Source organism: Mesoplodon mirus (assembly GCF_964341445.2).
Source record: "Mesoplodon mirus genome assembly, chromosome: 17".
Taxonomy (NCBI): Eukaryota; Metazoa; Chordata; class Mammalia; order Artiodactyla; family Ziphiidae; genus Mesoplodon; species Mesoplodon mirus.
The window spans coordinates 75,075,494-75,093,712 of NC_138993.1; the positions used below are offsets into that span (position 1 = coordinate 75,075,494).

Sequence of the window (18,219 nt, forward strand, 5' to 3'; positions counted from 1 at the left end):
TTTGACCCACCTCCTAGAGAAATGGAAATAAAAACAAAGATAAACAAATGGGACCTAATGAAACTTCAAAGCTTTTGCACAGCAAAGGAAACCATAAACAAAACCAAAAGACAACCCTCAGAATGGGAGAAAATATTTGCAAATGAAGCAACTGACAAAGGATTAATCTCCAAAATTTATAAGCAGCTCATGCAGTTCAATAGCAAAACAACAAAAAACCCAATCCAAAAATGGGCAGAAGACTTAAATAGGCATTTCTCCAAAGAAGATATACAGACTGCCAACAAACACATGAAAGAATGCTCAACATCATTAATCATTAGAGAAATGCAAATCAAAACTACAATGAGATATCATCTCACACCAGTCAGAATGGCCATCATCAAGAAATCTAGAAACAATAAATGCTGGAGAGGGTGTGGAGAAAAGGGAACACTCTTTCACTGCTGGTGGGAATGTGAATTGGTACAGCCACTATGGAGAACAGTATGGAGGTTCCTTAAAAAACTAAAAATAGAACTACCATATGACCCAGCAATCCCACTACTAGGCATATACCCTGAGAAAACCATAATTCAAAAAGAGACATGTACCAAAATGTTTATTGAAGCTCTATTCACAATAGCCCAGAGATGGAAACAACCTAAGTGTCCATCATTGGATGAATGGATAAAGAAGATGTGGCACATATATACAATGGAATATTACTCAGCCATATAAAGAAACGAAACTGAGCTATTTGTATTGAGGTGGATAGACCTAGAGTCTGTCATACAGAGTGAAGTAAGTCAGAAAGAGAAAGACAAATACCATATGCTAAGACATATATATGGAATTTTTAAAAATGTCATGAAGAACCTAGGGGTAAAACGGGAATAAAGACACAGACCTACTTGAGAATGGACTTGAGGATATGGGGAGGGGGAAGGGTAAGCTGTGAGAAAGCGAAAGAGAGGCATGGACATATATACACTACCAAACGTAAGGTAGATAGCTAGTGGGAAGCAGCCGCATAGCACAGGGAGATCAGCTCGGTGCTTTGTGACCGCCTGGAGGGGTGGGATAGGGAGGGTGGGAGGGAGGGAGATGCATGAGGGAAGGGATGTGGGAACAGATGTATATGTATGACTGATTCACTTTGTTATAAAGCAGAAACTAATTAAAAAAATAAATAAATAAATAAATAAATAAAATTTAAAAAAATAAATTAATTAAAGGTTATTATCCGGAGTTGGGGGGGGGCACAAAAGAAAGGGGTTTGGGAGGAAGCTGGCCATTTCTAAGTTCCATGCTATCACGGTGAGCATTGTTCTCCACAGAGGGTGCAGAGAGGGAGAGAAAGAGATTTAACTGGTATCTGAAGAAGAGCTCCAGAGATGATTTTTGGTAATTTTATGCAGGTAATACACATATTTTTAAAGGACGCACAGCTGTAACTTTTCTGGATTTTAATCTTATACTTCAATTGTCCCGTCTTGAAAGTCTACATAGGTTTACCTTCTGCCTTTGCGATGGGCTTCAGAGTGAGCTTTACCCCATGGGCAGATGGGTTTGAATCCTATCACTGCAGATATTGCTTTTGTTTCCCTGGACAATTTCAAAACAGCTGAGATCAGTTAAGAGGTTGGTTGTTTCTAGTCCCTCTATTTGAATTTCAAACTGTGGAAGCAGGGACTTTCCATGGCAGTAGGTTTATTGGAACATAAAAGTCATGTTTTGGGAAAAAACACAATTGCCTGGGACTTTTCACTAATTCTGGCCCAAATGAGTTTCAACTTTAAGACATTCAGTCCCATTTAAATTACTTAAATAAATATTTATTGAGCAACTGCTTTCACAGAGAGTGATGGGGTCACCTTGATTAAGCCCTTATTTTTTATTGAGGAGGCTACAAGTTTTTACTTTGAGAAAATCCAGCTGACTAACTACTACCAGGATAAGAGCGCCTAACTTTTAGTGGCAGAACTATGAAAATTTTATAGAAAAATATTCCAATGAAAAATAGGAAGAAATCATGCTAATAAAATTGGAAACAATAAATACTGAGGAAATGTATACTTACTTCCCTTTGCCTATATTTTTATTTAAAATTTTATTATGGCACAATATTCTCATTATTTTGTTTTAAAGTTGAGCAGCAGAACAGTATTGGGTTTGCCTTTTTTCTGTATTTCTCTTAACACACTTGTTTAGCGCCACCTATTGGGCAAGTGGATGATTAAAGATTTAAAAAAAAAACCCAAAACACCTCATTTCAGTTTAATCTTGAATCGTGGACCAGCAGTGCACAATGAAAGAATGCCATGTATTTATATTTGTTCAGTAGTTTTAGGTTTATGCTGATTTTCTGCCTTATATGTCTTTATTGTTATTCAGATACGGTGATTAAACACACCGATTCTGCAAGAGATTGCTCGGGTTTCAATCCCAGCTCCACTATTTATAAGCTCTGAACCTTGGGAAATTTACTTAATCCATCAATTTCCTTTTCTATAAAATGGAGACTGTAGTTGTGAGAATTAAAAGAAGTTATTTATACATATACACGCATATACGTTCGTACATATATATGAATGTGTGTGTACGGTTATATATAATTTATATATAACTATATATGTGTATATATATATACATATATATATATGTATATATATATATATATATATATATATATATATATATATAGTTCCTGGCACATAGTAAGTGAAGTATAAATGTTTTCTACTATTATTAACAAAAACAAAACTAATCTTTGCTATTTGTTGAATGTTTACCATGTGCCAGGCACCAAGCTGAGCGCTTCATACACCGGACTCTGATAACCACTGAAGGGGTTATTCTGCTTAGAGTAAAGGAAAGGAGGTTTGGGAATTTATGAAACTTGCTCATGGTGATAGATCTTGTCATTAGCAGAGCTGGAAAGGGCGGGCAGAGCACATGCATCGCGCCGTTCATTACCCTGGACTTCCTGTCTGGGCGTGGGTCATTCATTATATTTTATATTCATTTTCTATTATAATAAGAAATTAGTGTGTTATCAGATACAACACCAACAAACTAGAAGCCAAAATATTTAAAATTTTTATTTTATTCCTTTTTATGAATTTTTAAACAATTGTTTATTGTAATATTATAAAGGTTTAAAATGTGATATAATTACACTATTAATTTTGCTATATATTTATTTCATATTAAGTTGTTGGAAAAAGTTGTTTTATAGGAACTTCATAAATACTGTTTCAAATTATTTTTCAGAACATTCAGAATTATTTTTCAGAAACATTTCTGCCATTACTACTACACTGGCATGTCCACTACTACTACACTGTTATGATCTTTAAAATTAGGTTATTGTAAAGAGACCTAAATCATAGGGTTTCTGTAAAGATTCAGTGTTTCTCTCCAAAAGTTCGAACTTCAAAAACAGATGTTTTAATATATTTCACTATTTCCACAATGTTTAGCACTGTGACTTATGATTAGAATCAAAGTGTTGTTTTATAATCTTTCAAAATATAAAATACTTCCAGGTGAATTGAATGCCTTAGTAGAGCAGTAACCAGAAAGTTAAAAAATTGCAGCAAACTTCTTTTTTCTAATTTAGAATAAAAGTCTCAAAAAATACTATCATCAGAAATTATAAGCCACCACCAAGTGTATCAATAAGGTATCATAGTGCCCATCTTGTGGTTGATGCAGGAACTACATTTAAGATGTCAGTATCTTGAAAGATACAGAAAAGTACCTTTGAACCTTCCAGATTTTCATACATTTTGGAGAATTCCTTAGCCATGATCATTATCACAGGCACAAACGGTTGTGAGAAAAAAATGACATTCATCCTATAGTCAATTTTTAAGGAAATATGTGAAGAATTTCAGATGCCAGGGTTGATCTGTGGAGCTGTATTAACAGCATTTTAAAGCTGAAAACACCCATCTCTACAAGAGCACCTCGTGATAAGATACACTGGATCCAATGGCTTCATCTAGAATTCTTATTATGGAGCAAAAACAGGGTATGGGAGGGTTATCTAGGGGCTCGGGGTGCAAAAGAGTATGTGGCAAAGTAAATACAGGTTCCGAAGAAGGTTATAAACAAATGTTTAAGTGAATTCGTTATTTTTAAAGGAAATTCTGACTATTGCTTATATTAACACTAATTCCTCCCTCCAAAGCCAGAGAAGCACTTCTACTGTTCTATTCAAGTTAAAAAGCCCAAATAGCATGTGCTGAGTTGTGTGTGTGTGTGTGCGTGTGTGTGTTACACTGAGAGGCTAGTGAAAAGAAGGGAGTCATGTGCTCTGTGCATAATTATCTTGTTACTGTTAGCTACCGTTTGAGAGGGAGGATGCTAGCAGTTTGCATTTGAGAAAAGAATGACCTTAAAATTGCAATATTGTGTTGTATGAACAATGGAGAACCTCTTAGCTGAGGGAATATTCCTGTCTCTTTGCTATTATTACCCAATTTTGTTTAAACAGATGCGTAACTCAATAAATGTTTCCCTTTAAAAAAATAATAAATGTTTCCCTTTTGCTACAGGTCATGAGCATCTTAGAAGCCTTTGGACATGCCAAGACCACCCTTAATGACCTGTCCAGCTGCTTCATAAAGTATTTTGAACTACAATTCTGTGAGAGGAAAAAACACTTAACTGGAGGTAAGTGTAAAATTAACAAAGGAGATCCCTGGAGCTACCAGAAGGGGGCAGATAAACACCAAGCACCATGGCAACAGTGACCGGTGTGTGTGCGTGTGCGTGTGCATGTGTGTGTGTGCGCACCCACATGTGGGTGTATCAGTGTACACACCCAAGGTGTCAAGTTAGGAGTTCTAAACTTTTTGTGAATTGAAAAATATTCTGAAATGCAAGGCAAACCTTTCAAGGCAATTTTTGTGTAAACTATACAATATGAAACCAAATCAAAAATAGCTGAAATGAATCACACTTGCTGAACACAGAAACAAACTTAAGTATCAAAATAATGTGTAACTTGAGTACATAATTCCTTCTTGCAAGATACGTTGAAATCTATTTTAAATAAAACTGAATCTGTATTTTAAAATGATTGAATTAAAACAAATCAAAAAATCAAAGTGATCACCCAACTAAACCCAAACAGAACTATTTCTTATTTGATTTAAATATTTAATGTGTACTTCATGAAAACCCCTTATTTGAAATTCAACTAATGTAGAAGTCACTTGGGATTTTACATCTTTCAAATCAAAACAGATTATCCATGTAAATTAATAACATGAATATAACTGTAGTTAGAATGCCTGAATCTACTTGGAGGAATAGAGTATTTTCAAAATTTTTTTAACAGCTGTTAGCCCACAAACAATTGTAATTATCTTTGAAAGAGATCAGTTTTATTTGGTGTTTCAAGTTACACTATCTTCCCTTCAGGAAACAAAAGTCACTTTTGACCATAGTTTAAAAACAAATAACCTGTATTTTGCAGTAAGGTATGTCCAAATCCCATTAGTACTAAATGAAATTTGGTAAAAAATATGCATAAAAAGAGTCAGAAAAGATAATTTTAGATGTTGATGTTAGAGGCTTAAATTCTGCAATAGGAGGGTTGTTTTGTTTTGTTTCTCACTCCATGGCTAAGAGCTCTATTTGAACATCTACCATTTTAGGAAAACCTCAGAGGAGAAATGTCTTGAGCCTCAAACTCTGGTTTTCACATCTTTGTTTGTAACACCCCAGTGAGACTATCCCTCCAAGTAGAGGGCACAGCCTGGCCACCTCATTTATGAGCATAATTTCCCCTGAGCTTTCCGGCACCAAGGGTTGGAGCCATAGCAGCTGGGAGATTCAGGGGTTCCGAAGGTTGCACGTCCAAGCCCCTTGCTACTCCAGGGGGACCTGAAGATAAATAAGGACACTGTGTAATCTGGGAGCTTGTTAGAAATGCAACCTCCTATGCCCCACTGCAGACCTCAGGATTGGGACTTGAACAATTCCTGGCAATTCCCTGGTGATTCAGACAAACGCTGAAGTTTGAGAGGGACGGTCTTAGCCCAACCCAAGTAAAGCCGGATGCTAGGGCTTATGCACAATTGGCTCTGAAGAGATACAGCGTGTTCTTTTTTGGAAAAAAAAATGGAAGAATTTTATTTTTTTGTGTGTGGTTGTAAAGTTTATACTTTTTTTTAACTTTTTATTTTATATTGGTGTGCAGTTGATTAACAACTCTGTAACAACCAAATAGAGAAAAGAATTTGAAAAAGAATAGATACATGTATATGTATAACTGAATCACTTTGTTGTACACCTGAAACTGATACAGCTTCTTCTTGATTCAATATTCCCTTTACCAAGATGAAAATAAGTGGCTTCTGATGGTCTTATCCATTCCTAATTTTGTTTACTTTCTTTTCTGGATAGAATTTAACATGTCCTCCTCAGGAACGTTAATTTAGAAAATAATTGTATGCTGCATAAAAACAGAAGGCAAAGGCTTACTTGCGGAGCCTTCTGTTAATCATCAGGCAGCCCCACGGAGCTACAGCATAATCAGACCCACAGACACCTCTCACACAGCCTCTGCAGGCTGCACACTGTGACAGGGCAACAATAAATATTCATACAGATGAACCTGAGGCACTTCCAGGTCCTGAAACGCCCTCTGAATTGTTAAAGAGCTGTGGGCATCAGTGTACTGTCCACCTGGCACATGACTTCATTTTCAGATGAGGTCACATGCACAGGTATGGGGGCTTGGGGCTTAGCCATATCTTTTTGTGGGACACAGTTCACCCCAAGACAGAGAATAAGGAGAGATCTACCGTGTCTGTCTTTACTTTTCAAAATTATTCTCAGTCTAAGAAAATGTATCATCATCACCTCCAAACACAGGCACTGTTAAAACACTTTAAGAAGCTGTATGTCAATGGGATATTTTTGAATAATTTCATCACTAAGAATCCTTTTCTGAAAGAAAAAATTTAAAAAGTATCAATTTAAATTACTTTACATGTTTTTTAAAGACAGCTGATTTCTTCAAATGAGTCCTGTGTAAAAGCCTTCTGAATTTTAAGTGTTCACTAAAATAGTAAACCAAATTGGACTAAGGTTTTTACACCTCAAATTAGGTAAAATATATGTAGGCTACAGGTTGATTTCATGCTTCATGGTAGTCTAGATTTTCTTAAATTATCAACACGTAAAATAGTTATAATGAGTTTATTGTACAGGGAATATTATATTACTACTTTTAAGGTTGAGAGATGCTGTATATTTCCTTTATCAACATTATTGCTTATACTTTTATAATTTAATGCCAACTCCTTGATCAGGGATGCAACCACCAATTGTAACAAAGAAAATACAAGTCTCAGTTTTATGAAACATCACCTACAGAAAGTCAGGATTGTTTCTTATTTTGAAGAAAGTTTAGTTAATAAAGAACATTCTAACCTGGGCTTTCAGTCCAGGGATTTTTCCCATCTGATTACTTCTTTAACAGTGTAATCTTTCTAAGTTCCCCAAGCCCCTGTTTCTAATGTGCTCCCTTGATTCCAACTCTGTTGACTGCAGACCAAGTCTCCCCCCCTTATTTCTTCCCCCACTCTTGTCAAAATCTGAAAGCATCCTTTCCCATTTGTCTGGTTGTTGTCTGTGACTCCTCTGAGGATACAGGCTTGCTGATGGCAGAGCGCTTGTCTGTCCGGGTGCACAGTAGGCCTGTGTTCAGTATCTGTTGGATTACAGACTGAGGAGTTGCACTGGGGAGCGATCACAGCAAAGCAGCCATAATTCAGTTCAGGGAGGGGACTGTGTAAACGCCTCGGGAACTCATTCATGCCAGCAAAGAACACCTAGTATTGAGAGTGTGCAATAGTCAAGGAAAGTTATCAACGTTTAACTCTGGATTATTTTTTGTAAATTAGAGCTGATTCTCTTCATAATGAGAGTTTGTATGTGCTAAGTGTAGAACCATTATCCGCTTCCCGAGTGTGGAGGCTGGCAAAACAGAAACGTGCTGAAGGGTCTACAAAGGTAGCAGGACCCAGAACCCATGTGTGGGAAGGGAAGAATAATTGGCTCCTTGTCTTTTCTGTGCCTTGAAGACACCCAGGCTTACTGAAGTGGAAATTGAAATTTACTAACAGTCAGAGATGTTTCCCAATAAATATGCCAAGGCTGTGTTATCTACTTGGGAAAGTTAAAACTTAGAGTGAACACAAAGAGATGACAAATATATTAAGGTGTTGGCATTTTGTTTTTTCAAAACTTAATTTTAAATAAACAAACAGATAAATAGTTTTCATCTTCATTGATATCATCGTCAACTATCCTTAGTATTATACTCTCAGTTCTTTTAAAAGTTTCAGAATGGCCATCATCAAAAAGTCTATAAATAATAAATGCTGGAGAGAGTGCAGAGAAAAGGGAACCCTCCTGCACTGTTGGTGGGAATGTAAATTGATACAGCCACTGTGGAGAACAGTATGGAGGTTCCTTAAAAAACTAAAAATAGAACTAACATATAATCAAGCAATCCCACTTCTGGGTATGAATCCTGAAAAAACGTGGTTCAAAAGGATACATGCACCCCAATATTCGTTGCAGCACTGTTTACAATAGCCAAGACATGGAAGCAACCTAAATGTTCATAGACAGATGAATGGATAAAGAAGATGTGGTATATATACAATGGAATATTACTCAGCCATAAAAAAAGAAATAATGCCATTTGCAGCAACATGGATGGACCTAGAGATTATCATACTAAGTGAAGTAAGTCAGACAGAGAAAGACAAATGTCATGATATCCCTTATATGTGGAATCTAAAAAAAAGATACAAATGAACTTATATATAAAGCAGAAATAGACCCACAGACATAAAAAATAAATATGATTATCAAAGGGGAAGGGGGTGGATAAATTAGGAGTTTGGGATTATCATATACACACCACTGTATATAAAATAGATAACCAACATGGACCTACTGTATAGCACATGGAATTATACTCAATATTTTGTAATAACCTATAATAGAAAAGAATCAGAAAAAGAATATATATACATATATATATACGAAACTGAATCACTTCGCTGTACACCTGAAACTAATACAACATTGTAAACCAACTATACTTCAATTAAAAAAAAAAAAGTTTCCAGGAATTCCCCGGCAGTCCAGTGGTCAGGACTCAACACTTTCACTGCCGAGGGCCTGGGTTTGATCCCTGGTTGAGGAAGTATGATCCCACAAGCCATGCGGTGTGGCCAAAAAATTTAGAAGCAAACATTTTTTTTTAATTTTAAATTTAAAAAAATTTTAATATATTTAAAAAAAATTTTTTTTAATTAAAAATTTTTTTAAAAAAATTAAAAAAATTTTTTAATAAAAAAAGAAATAAATTAAAAAATATTTCAGAGTGCTTTAATTGATTGCATCTCCTTTGAAGAACAGCATCTTTTAGTGCAAACAGCCTGGGCTTTGGAGATAAGCCAGTTGTGTTTAAATGTGAAAAGGCCTGCAACAGGATTTAAATGAGGCGAAGTTGGAAAAACACCTAGCACAGTGCCTGGTACACAGTAGGTACTTTAAATAGTGATTCCTCCTCTTGGGATCCGGGAAGCCTGGGATCTTTTTTCCTTTTTGTCCCCACTTACGGATGGGGAAAGTGAGGTTAAGAGGGACATGTAGATGCCAGTATCAGATTCAGGACTGGGGACCGTACTTTGGACTCCTGTTTGAGGCACCGTTCACCTATAACACCCCCGGCATTACTGATCCTGGAGAGTGAAGTCAAAAGTAGTGCCTGGGGGTGAAAGAGAGACTATTTGGCTGCATTAATTAATCAGCAGTGTGCTTTTGGTGATTGCTGATTGAAGGCATGATGGGCATTTCTGGGAAGAGATCTTATTAGTCATATACTGATAACCACTTGGGCGGGCAGAGAGAGAGTGGGTGCTGGAAGTTTCTAGAAGCTAGTGGAAGGGCACCTGTAGCACTTGACCTTCTTGAAGGAGAGAGAGGTTTATATTTTCCACCTCGTTTCATCTTGAACAAAAATGGGTATAACTCTATAAAATCCTTTCACTGCATATTATGTTACATATAATCCACGAACATATATACTTTTTCAGTAGCAAAACTTTTTGGAAGACCTACTCACATAGATTTCTGGAAAGATGGAGGATCACAAGTATACTTCCAGTCAAGAATATTTCTGACATAAAATATATTTTTTTAATGTACAAGTCTTCAGAAATCAAGAAATTAGTAGAAACTTTCTGTGCATGGACACTTGCATGAATGAGTCAGAAACATTTTTAACTTCAAAACCTATCATTTTCCTTCCATTATTCCAGTTTCATTTTAAACACAACAGAAAGGCCTGCATTTTCCCCATTCAGAAGGATATTAGAATCTCACAGAAATTAGAATTTTTGGTTGTTTTGAATTTTTGGTTGTTTTCTTCCATCTAAATTCTCCTTAAAGATGGACTTTAAAAAAAAATCCTACTGATCAGAAATTCTTCTAATCCACAGCAATTTTATTCACTGGTGGAGATGAGCTAACTAAGATGATACTGTTTTTGAAAGATGAAAGGTACTGAAGTCACTCTGTGATGTGGAATTTGATTAGTTCTGAATGCTGCTTTAAATTAAGCTTGTGTGTTGGCTTGAACAAGTGGGCATAAGGTCAGTCTTTTCTCTGAGTATAGAAGCTTGATGGTCAGAAGGTCACCACTTAGCCCTCCATTTTCACCTGCTATTCCGTTAGTTGGTGACCAGAAAATAACAGTGGGGACAGCTATGGCAGTTTATTTCCTATGTGTACAGATTTTTAGAGATATTCTCTTGAGCAGTTAATTACTTCAGGGTTAATATTATCAATAACAAATGGAACATGTTTTCAGCATTTTGCTTAAGAAGGAAAAAGTAGGAAAGAAAATTTAATAATTAAGACCTCAATTTGAAATTACCACCTGATTAAATACTCATGGAGAAATGGAAAAGAAACCACACCACCTCATTCTAATTTTACCATCACCTTCGGGCTTTAATGCCACTAATTGAAGGGGTATTTTTAAAGAGTCTTTCTTTATGCACTTTTGATAATTTTTCTAGAAGGTGTCTAATGAGACAACTTTTCTTAATAAGGTTTATTAATTTTGAGATTTTTTTAAAGCACTGATCATCATTTTGACTAAATTGACCACTTACAAAATTTATAGGAATAAAGCACTACAACAGTGGTTCCATTTGTTCAAGTAGATTTGCTATATAAAACCCAAATTGGGAGACCTCGCATTTTTTGCTTTTAGAGGCTGGACTCTGGAATAATTAACAGTAGACTCATTACACAAAATTTGGTTTATAGTTCAAATGGAAGGAAAAATTACATTCACTTTCCTTCCTAAAACTGCTGTTTTTTTGATCCCAAAAATTATCGACCATGAATTCTTACTTCAAAGTGGAAAACTATAGTAATTCACAGTTGCATTTAAAATTCAAGTGCATAACTGTTTACTGACCATTCATAATGATAAGAATAAACCTAAATTCAAATAAAAAGAATACTCCAGAAACAGTAGGATTTTCAGCATGCCAAATATATGGTCCTAAGTTCTGATTAACACTAGATTCTGAATTTCCAGTCCTATCTTTGAAGCAAAACTGGGGTTGTGATTCCCAAATTGCATACTTTCGTCATTTTTCACATGCTATGAATGAAATTTCAACATGTATTTATGATGTGGGTTATTTTTTCTTTTGCTTTTGTAATGTTTAAAGGCAGAGGAGCAAATAATGAATCCTTGATATGAGTCCTACTAATACATGTGAGGTCACAATAAACCAGGAAGATGACTGGACACTATTCACATTGCGCCTGCATTACTTACAGACACATTACTTATTTCCTCCTTGACTAGAATGTAAACTTTATTGTTGAAGGACCAGTATCGTTATCTACCACTGCACTACAAATCACGATTTAGCTCCCTCTTATAATTCCAGTATATTAGGTCTTGAAACCTTAGTACCATTCTGTATATTAAATTGTATCTTCATGAATTCACATAGTATTTGCCTTTGCTGCAGTGAGTTTCTTCCAGTATTTCCAGCAGTGAGAGACCATTGCCTGTATTTCTTGTCCTTAATAGTGCAGCTATAAAAACCTTCTGAGCTGTTTGACAGTAATATTTGCTAATGTCTACAGCAGAGCATTTAAAATCAATGTCACTGATATATACCCAAGCAATATGTACCTGCAAATTTTGAGACATTAATCAAGAAAATTCTAATACTTATTTTGGTGGCTTTGTTATAGGCAAGGATATGTCTTGTTTCAGATTATATTTGTGCACAAAAGTATACGTTGGGTCAGGAACAAGGTAAGAATGTCCCCTCTCACCACTCTCTTTCAACATCATACTGGAAATCCTAGCTAATGTAATAAGAAAAAAATAAAAAGAAGGTACACATATTGGGAAGGAAGAAATCAAGCTGTCTTTGTTGATTTGATTTTAGAAATCCAAAAGAATCATCATCAACAACAACAACAACAAAAACTCCTGGAACTAATTAGTGATTGTAGCAAAGTTTCAGGGTATAAGGTTAATATACAAAAGTCAATCGCTTTCCTATATGTCATCAATGAACAACTGGAATTTGAAATTAAAAACACAGCACTATTTCCATTAGCACCAAAACAAAAATACTTAAGTATAAATTTAGCAACATATGCACATGATCTTCATAAGGCAAACTACAAAACGTTGATGAAAGAAAGCAAAGAAGATCTAAATGGTGAGACACTCAATGTTCAATGGATAGGAAGGCTACGAAGACTCAGTATTGTTAAGATGTCCGTTCTTCCCAATTTGATCTATAGATTCAGTACAATTCCCATAAAAATCCCTGAGTTACTTTGTGGATATTGACAGAAAGTTTGTATGGAGAGTTAAAAGATCCAGAATAGCCAGCACAACACTGAAAAAGAAGGACAAAATTGGAGGACTGGCCCTACCTAACTTTAAGACTTACTGTAAAGCTACAGTAATCAAGACAGTGTAGCACTGATGAAAAAATAGACAAATAGATCAATGGAACACAAATAGAGAGCACAGAAATAGACCCACATAAACATAGTCAACTAATCATTGACAAAGGAGCAAAGGCCATTCAATAGAGAAAGGATAGTCTTTTCAATTAATTATGCTGGAAAAACAGAACATCCACAGGCAAAAAAACACGAATGTAGGCACAAAGCTATCATGAAAAATAGCTCAGATAGATCATAAATCTAAATGTAAAAACAAAACTATAAAACTTTTAAAAGAGAATAGAGGAGAAATTTTACGTGACTGTGGGTTTGGCAATGACTTTTTTATTTTTAAAATACATTTATTTATTTTATTCTTGGCTGCGTTGGCTCTTCATTGCTATGCGTGGGCTTTCTCTAGTTTTGGTGAGCAGGGGCTACTCTTTGTTGTGGTGCACGGGCTTCTCACTGCGGTGACTTCTCTTGCTGCGGAGCACGGTCTCTAGGCACGCAGGCTTCAGTAATTGTGGCTCGCGGGCTCAGTAGTTGTGGCTCACGGGCTTAGTTGCTCCGTGGCATGTGGGATCTTTCCGGACCAGGGCTCGAACCCCTGTCCCCTGCATTGGCAGGTGGATTCTTAACCACTGCACCACCAGGGAAGCCTGGCAATAACTTTTCAGATACAACACTAAAAGCACAATCCATGAAAGGAATAATTGATAATCTAAACTTCATTAAAATTCAAATTTTCTGTTCTGTGAAAGACACTGTTAAGAGAATGAAATGATGAGCCATAGGCTGGGAGAAAATATTTGCAAAAGACATATTTGATAAAAAATTGTTGTCTAAAATATATGGAGAACTCAATATTCAACAGTAAGAAAACAACTCAGTTTTAAAAATGGGCAAAATATCTGCACGGACATCTCACCAAAGAAGACAGACAAATGGAAATAAGCATATGATAAGATGTTCCACGTTATATGTTATATCTAGGAAATGCAAATTAAAACAAGGATGAAATACCACTGCACACCTGTTAAAATGACTAAAATCCAAAACACCAACAACACCAAGTACTGGCGAGGATCTGGAGCAACAGGAACTCTGATTTATTGCTTATGGGAATGCAAAATGGTACGGCCAGTTTGGAAGAGAGTTTGGCAGTTTCTTACAAAGCTGATCATAGTCTTACCATATGATCTGGGAATCATATGCCTTGACATTTACTCAACTGAGTTGAAAACCACATCTTCACGTAATGTAGACATAAATGTTTATAGCAGCTTTATTCATAATTGCAAAAACTAGAAGCAACCAAGATGTTTTTTAATAGCTGAATGGATAAACAAACTATAGTATATTCATGCAATGGAATATTATTCACTAATAAAAAATGAGCTATAAAGCCATGAAAAGACCAAAAAGCAACTTTAAATCCATATTATTAAGTGAAAGAAGCCAATCTGAAAGGGGCACACACTGTGTGATTCCAACTATATGACGTTAAGGAAAAGGCAAAACTATAGAGACAGTAAAGAGATCATTGGTTACCAGGGGTTGGGGGAGAGGGAGGGGTGAGTAGGTGCATCACTGATTTTTAGGGCAGACTATTCTGTATGATACTGTAATGGTGCACGCATGACATGCAAATTTTTCAAATCCCATAGAACTGTACAACACAAAGAGCGAATGCCAATGTAAACTACGGACTTTAGTTAATAATAGTGTATCAATATTGGCTCATTCATTTTAACATATGTACCACTCTAGTGCAAGATGTTAATAATAGTGTAAACAGCGTGTTAAGGAGGGGAGAGAGAGGGTATGTTGGAACTCTCAGTACTTTCTGCTTAATTTTTCTGGACTTAATAAATTTCTCTAAAAATAAAGTCTATTATTTTGTTTTTAAAAGGTCTGTGCTTGAAAAGAAGCTCCATTATTATTTCTTCTAATTAATATGTGTAAATTTATGGAAATGAAACTAATAATGCCATTTGATAGAATCAATTTTCTTTTCTTAACCAGCCAGAATTTATACATATATGCTAGAGAAATCCAGACTTGTTTCACAACCTCTTGGCCAGAGCAATTTTCTCATCTTCTCCTTGTTGATGGATGGGTTATCTGCTGAAGAAAAGTATGGACTCCACCTTAACAATTTATCTGCCCATCGGTAAGTGATTACTCATTTTCAGTCTGGTAGTTCTGCCTTCAAATTGTGGTTGCCTTTTAGCGGTCTTAAATTTTCTTCTTATTTTTCAGAGAAGAAATGGTGACTTCTTTTAGGAGAATAATTCGATATACTATTAGATTAGAACTATCTGTATAACAGGGTTCGTACCGTTTATTGAGTGTTTAGGTGACTTTTTGTGTATGTGTATTAACTTATGTTTCTATTTTCCTAGTTTTCAGATCAGAATAAAAAATTAGCGCACATATAAACTTTTATATCCCTTTGCTGTATTTTGGATATAACATTAGCTATGCATTCCTAATTTTCAGTAGTCTTTTGAAATAATGGGACATAATATTTGAGCAATTATGATTCATTAGTAACAGATGAAGTTACATAATGGCTTAAGATGACCAATGCCTGTAAACTGGGGGCTGATTTTCTGCAGTGGAGGAGGAAAGTGTTTGTTAAAATGAGGATGCCTTGGTCACAGGAGGGCCGCGGAGGGGAGGAGTCTTAAGACAGTGAGCTGAGGGGTGTCTTTGCAATGTGTGCATTTCCGCCGACTGCCTCATCCGGTGTGTCTTCCCACATGGACTGGTCCAGATTTGGATAGGATGGGAGCGAGCCAATGAGGAGAGTAAACCCCATTCAGAGGAGAAGTGGGTGAGAGATAGGAGGGAGAGGGAGCTGGGTGTGCGGGTCCAAACACAACAGTGAATTCCTGGCAAAGCAGGGAGGAGCTGGACTCTGAAAGAGACGTGGATTTACTTCACATATCTATTGACACCTGATTTATTGTTTCCTGGCTGTTTGTTATTGGATTCGAGAAGAATGGGGTGAGTGGTCATGATTTTGTGAGAACTTTTGTGGGAGAAAATAAAGGATGCTTGGGGAGGAGGAGCATGGCCTGAGGACCAATCATGTTGTTTGAGAGTTGAAGGTGGAGAGCTGATTGGACCAGTAGGTGGCGATGTCAGGTGCAAGCTGAGAAACGGGGGATTTTCCAGGGGCGATGGGGTCTTTATGGAGTGGAACCCCTAGACCTGTCGGAGAAGAGACAGAACAATATCTGTGGTCGCCATTGTCTGGGTTGGCGGGGGGTGAATGATGTGGGGTGTGGGACTGGGGGAGGGGAATGAGTTGGCCGTATTCGAAGTCACTGTTACATGATTAACAGCTCTCATTCAGTTTCTTTGAAAATATTACATCCAGCAGTATAGATACACTTTATCATGTCAAACAGAAGACATGAAGTAAGAAGGCCTTATCAAAATTGTTTTTTATTCAAAGTAAGAGACTATTTGGAGATTTACCGTCCCCCCAAAACAACAGAAGTTCAGAAGAAGAAAACACCGATATCAAAGCATGATTGCCCAGACGAAAGTGATTTAAAAATAGAAATTCTAAGCTACCAGAGCATTAGAAATGTTTTTTTAAATCAAATCCCTTCATTTCATGAAGGAGAAAATCAAACCCAGAACCATAAAGAGGTCTATACCGAAGTGAATATATTATACAACAGCAGTATTGAGAAAAACCCCATTACTTGGAATTCATGTTTTGTTTTTCTACATCGCACATCTCTAATGGGAGGAAAAGCCTCAGATTGGGGACCGTGGGGTAGGTGTTCAGGGCAGCCTGTGAGGAAGAAAAGTCTTGAGGTTTTGTATTCCTGATCTTTCTTATTAGCAAAAGCTCAAAGCTGATAGCAGACCATTGGCTTCGGTGCGTCCGTGTGTGTGTGTGCGTGCATGTACATGCGTGTGCCCGTGTGCATGTACATGCGTGTGCTTGGCATTGCAGATGCGGAGCCACTGAAGAACAAAAGGCAACAATCTATTCCAGCATTCAGAGAGACAATTCAACTTCTTGGTCCGTGGCTTGGCCCCCTCTTTTGAAGTGTGAGAGCGTGTGGGAGAAAACAAGCATTTCTTTATTGACCTCCATTCCAACATCCGTTTCTCTTTGCAAAAGAGGGTTTGGAATCACTTAGGCTATTTAGAAAGTCAAACGTCAGGGGTTGCTTTGTGAGAAGCTCCGACAGGAAAGAACTCAGAAAAATCATGAATAATTCAAGCCCCTTGAACAAAGAAGTTATTTTATTTAAATGAATTATAAATATCTAATGGGAACAAAACAGCATTCCTCAATAAAAATGTACACCGCCACTCCAGATTCATAAACCATATCCATTGGAACATTTGTACAATGAGAATTCCACAGACAAAATATTCTTTCATAATAAGACAAGCTGTTTTGCAAGTTATAATGCATTGTACATCCCAATATTTTTGTGATTTGTGTTATATGGATCTTCTAACGGTTACAGTATTCGTGGGTTTTCTCACTTTTACAGTGCTGGTCAGGCTTGAGGAGCTCATATTTGTATGATATTTGAATTTGAGTTGGGGTATCATCTTTGCTTAGTAATTACACGTATTAGGTACCACAATTTTGGAAATTGTTTGGCTGGTTTACAATCAGTAGTATAAATTTGAACTTGTTAGCCTTCTAACCTTTCACAAATTGATGATCCTTCTGAGTTCATAGGTAAAGTAGATCACTATGCATATAAAAATATAAACATAAACAATATATAAATAAATCTGTATAAACATAAACAATATATAAATAAATATATAACATTGCTTATATATAAACAATATTATTATCACACCTACTTATCTGATTTTATTTAAAAGATGTTGATACATCTACTAAATAGAACAAATCAGCACCTATATTACCATCTGAATATTCCTTTGCTTATTCAATACTTATTCCATAATATAGCTTGTCTTGAAATTTTGATGAAGTATGTTGAGTCTTAAAGCAAACGTTACAAAATTTTGCAAGCCTGCCTCCTTCAAATACATCTTTTCTTTATTACTACCAATTCATTACCCACATGAAATATAAAATAGGCATGGAGCAGAAATTGTGAGCTGAAGGCATATCCAATGTTTATCGCGTGTCCTTACATGATTAGATCTCCAGAGAGAAGAAAGTATTGTTGT

At 36.2% G+C, this 18,219-nt stretch overlaps 1 protein-coding gene across 1 annotated transcript in view; it reads left to right on the forward strand.

The window, feature by feature from the left end:
* The window catches only part of MYO16 (myosin XVI), a gene marked incomplete at both ends in the record, with an annotated part of 418,949 nt that overhangs the window by 165,062 nt on the left and 235,668 nt on the right, over positions 1–18,219 (forward strand). The window contains 2 exons of the mRNA XM_082602366.1: positions 4,545–4,662; positions 15,052–15,199. Coding sequence (XP_082458492.1) covers positions 4,545–4,662; positions 15,052–15,199 — 266 coding nt within the window. The remainder of the gene's footprint in view (positions 1–4,544; positions 4,663–15,051; positions 15,200–18,219) is intronic.